General features: G+C 41.3%; 1 protein-coding gene across 1 annotated transcript; it reads right to left on the reverse strand.

Moving 5' to 3' along the window:
- Positions 1–281: 281 nt before the first annotated feature.
- Positions 282–2338, reverse strand: LOC139729215 (uncharacterized). Its single transcript, XM_071640145.1, has 2 exons — positions 2305–2338; positions 282–757 (listed from the first exon to the last, which is right to left on the reverse strand). The coding sequence occupies exons 1-2, from the start codon at positions 2336–2338 to the stop codon at positions 282–284; spliced, it is 510 nt and encodes a 169-aa protein (XP_071496246.1).
- Positions 2339–2615: the final 277 nt, after the last annotated feature.

Here is a 2615-nt window from a genome sequence, read left to right on the forward strand (position 1 = left end):
TGTTGGTAGTATCATGGTATCAATGGCAGGAAAGGAGAGCACAGAATCCACTAGTAGGGATTGCAGCACTGTCATCAATGACGTCATCATTATCATCATCGTCAGAGCTCTCCCATGATCACGTGACATGAAGGCAAAATCAGTCTGTGGTGTTCATTCGCTTCCTCCGAGCATCAGGTGCCGTGAAATATGTCCGATTTATAGCCTATCAAAGCTTTGGCGCAAATGTCTTTGTTCAATAAAAACATGTTCTAGAAAAGGCAGAGTCTAGTTTGTACCCTTTATGCATTTGAAAGCATCTGGGCTCCGTTTTGACGCCTCTTGTACAAGTAGAAACCAACACCGGCCACTGCTACGACTGCGACAATGGCAATGATTGTGCCCGCGGCTACACCACCTTTCTGGCGGAGATTCATGGAACCAAGGTTGGCGTTCATCTGACCGTTGCTGCCTCCGTTCGAGTTTTCGCCCGAATTGTCGTCGTCGCTGCCGTCGTCGTTACTGCCATCGTCGCTACCGTCGTTCCCGCTGGTGTCGTCGCTGGTTTCAGACTGCGCAGCGCCAAGGCTGTCGCTGGAGCCTCCGACCGATCCACCGACAGAGCCACCGACAGACCCTCCAACATCCATGGCCGATGTGCCAGTCCCAATATCAGCAGCGGCGGCTCCCATACCAAATCCGAAGTTGGTCCCGTCCGTCATACCGTTACCTGCTCCGTACCCATTATCCATTCCAGTGCCCACGGCTGCGGCCGCAGCTGTCATTGGAAAATAAGAAGAGAGAACTAGCTTAATGTTCTGTTTCTTCACGAAATTTGCAGATATAGCAAAACTTTGCAGATATAGCAATAAGAAATTAGCTCAGAGGCAATATTGTATCGGGTTAAAAACATTAATCAGACAGCAACAGCTTATAATTTAAATGGTAACTGTCTTGCCCATATTCCCATATTACTCAGCATAACTTCTCAATATAATTATTTAGCATGCGTACCATGTGACTTTTTTTCTCCCTTGCAATTGAGGCATGTTATCGTTTGGCAAAGATATGACATGTACATGCCAGCATGATTTTGATTCCCCAATAATGAATCTTGCCCTTTATTTGCGTCAAATACGAGGTCAGATACCTCAACCCACTTAATTACCCGGTCCAAACTAAATCTTCCTGCTTCGCTATACGTGTACGATCTTTGTGGCGACTTTGACGTAGGCTGTACTGGTGACTAAGATGATGATGGCTATTTATATCACGAAGACGTTATTTAAAGATCCTCATAAGTTTGGGTGGCGATGTTCACAGTACTTTAACCACGCAATGACCCATTCTTCATGCATATCTTATAGAACACTTTCTACACTAACTATCTTATTTTCTACAATAACTACGAAGTTGACGAATACGTCTTGAGAGCTTAGCAATCACATTTATAGAAATCGTATTCCTGATAGGATCAGTTTTTCCAATATGCAGAATTGGAGGGAAAATGAGAATCCTGAATATTCTGTAATAATTCTACTTCGAGTCATACAATGAATTATTTAAAGAGTTCAATAACATTTTGTTGTTGAAATATTTCAAACTGTGTGTATTTCTTTTACTGATCTAAAAACTCTGCAGAAATTACATTTTCTTTCAAAGTGGACGTTAAGGTGCATGAACATCATCTTCAGGACAAAAAAATGATTAATGTAGTAGTTACTAATCTTCTCTGCGCGATAATTCTAAAGCTACGCCCTCTATAGCCTGATTGCATTGGGAATTCATCATTGGTAGTCGTTTATTTCCTAATGGATTAAAATGGGAATTTGAAAAAAAAAGATGAATAATAATGATTATGATATAAAAAAGTTGCCTTTATTGCCAGTAAAATAGTATGAGCTCTGATTTAGTGGAGAACAGCACAAAGTAACTGAGCCGTGACATTATGAGAAGTCATTACACGGAAATTAAGGCTGGAGCGCAAGGGCAATACCCCGCCTAACTTCCCAGAAAAAACAATAAAGTTTAGAACTGCTTTATCTGAATGATTTTTTTTTTCGGGTGGGAAAAAGAAATTTTCATGCAATTATGATTACATTGGTAAATATAATTTGAATATCGAGCGAAATAACTTTTTCATAAATTTGAGAACAAAATGATTGGAAAATGAAGGTTACCTTGGCCAAAGCTAACACTAGTAGACCCCCCCCCCCAAAAAAAAAAAAAAAAAAGAGAAAAGAAAAGAAAAGAATGTAGACCAAACTGAATAATAAAAGGAAACTGCAAAGCAGAACGAAATGAAGTCTGCAACAAGCAACTTACCGAGGAATGGCAGCAGTGCTACGAAGACCTTCATGGTGCTATAGAGTTTGGGAGTACTTTCGAAGTGATGAGTAGAAAAAGTCGATTTCTCCAAGGAGAGCGAACTTCCAAAGGGCAGTGTTCCTGTTGCAAGGGCAGAAGCTAAACTGGCAAACAAAAATTACTCCCAATGACTAGAGGTCTGTCGGTAGTGTGTAATCATCCAGGAGGAGATGTAGAGTTATTTTCGTGACGTGGTTGCTGTCCTATTTGTAGCTTTCGGGACGGCACCTTCTGGTTCACAGAAGGGGGCGGATTGCAAAGCCAAGTGT

The sequence above is a fragment of the Diadema antillarum genome, unplaced genomic scaffold (assembly GCF_040938485.1).
Source record: "Diadema antillarum isolate AM-2024a unplaced genomic scaffold, OU_Dant_1.0 seq00000226_RagTag, whole genome shotgun sequence".
NCBI lineage: Eukaryota > Metazoa > Echinodermata > Echinoidea > Diadematoida > Diadematidae > Diadema > Diadema antillarum.

What these genes read in the sequence shown, in the direction of transcription:
- LOC139729215 (XM_071640145.1), bottom strand. Translation starts at nt 2,338, where the DNA reads ATGAAGGTCTTCGTAGCACTGCTGCCATTCCTCG. An exon ending in AGCACTGCTGCCATTCCTCG is followed by an intron (nt 758 to 2,304) that starts GTAAGTTGCTTG and finishes TTCCAATGACAG; the next exon opens with CTGCGGCCGCAGCCGTGGGC.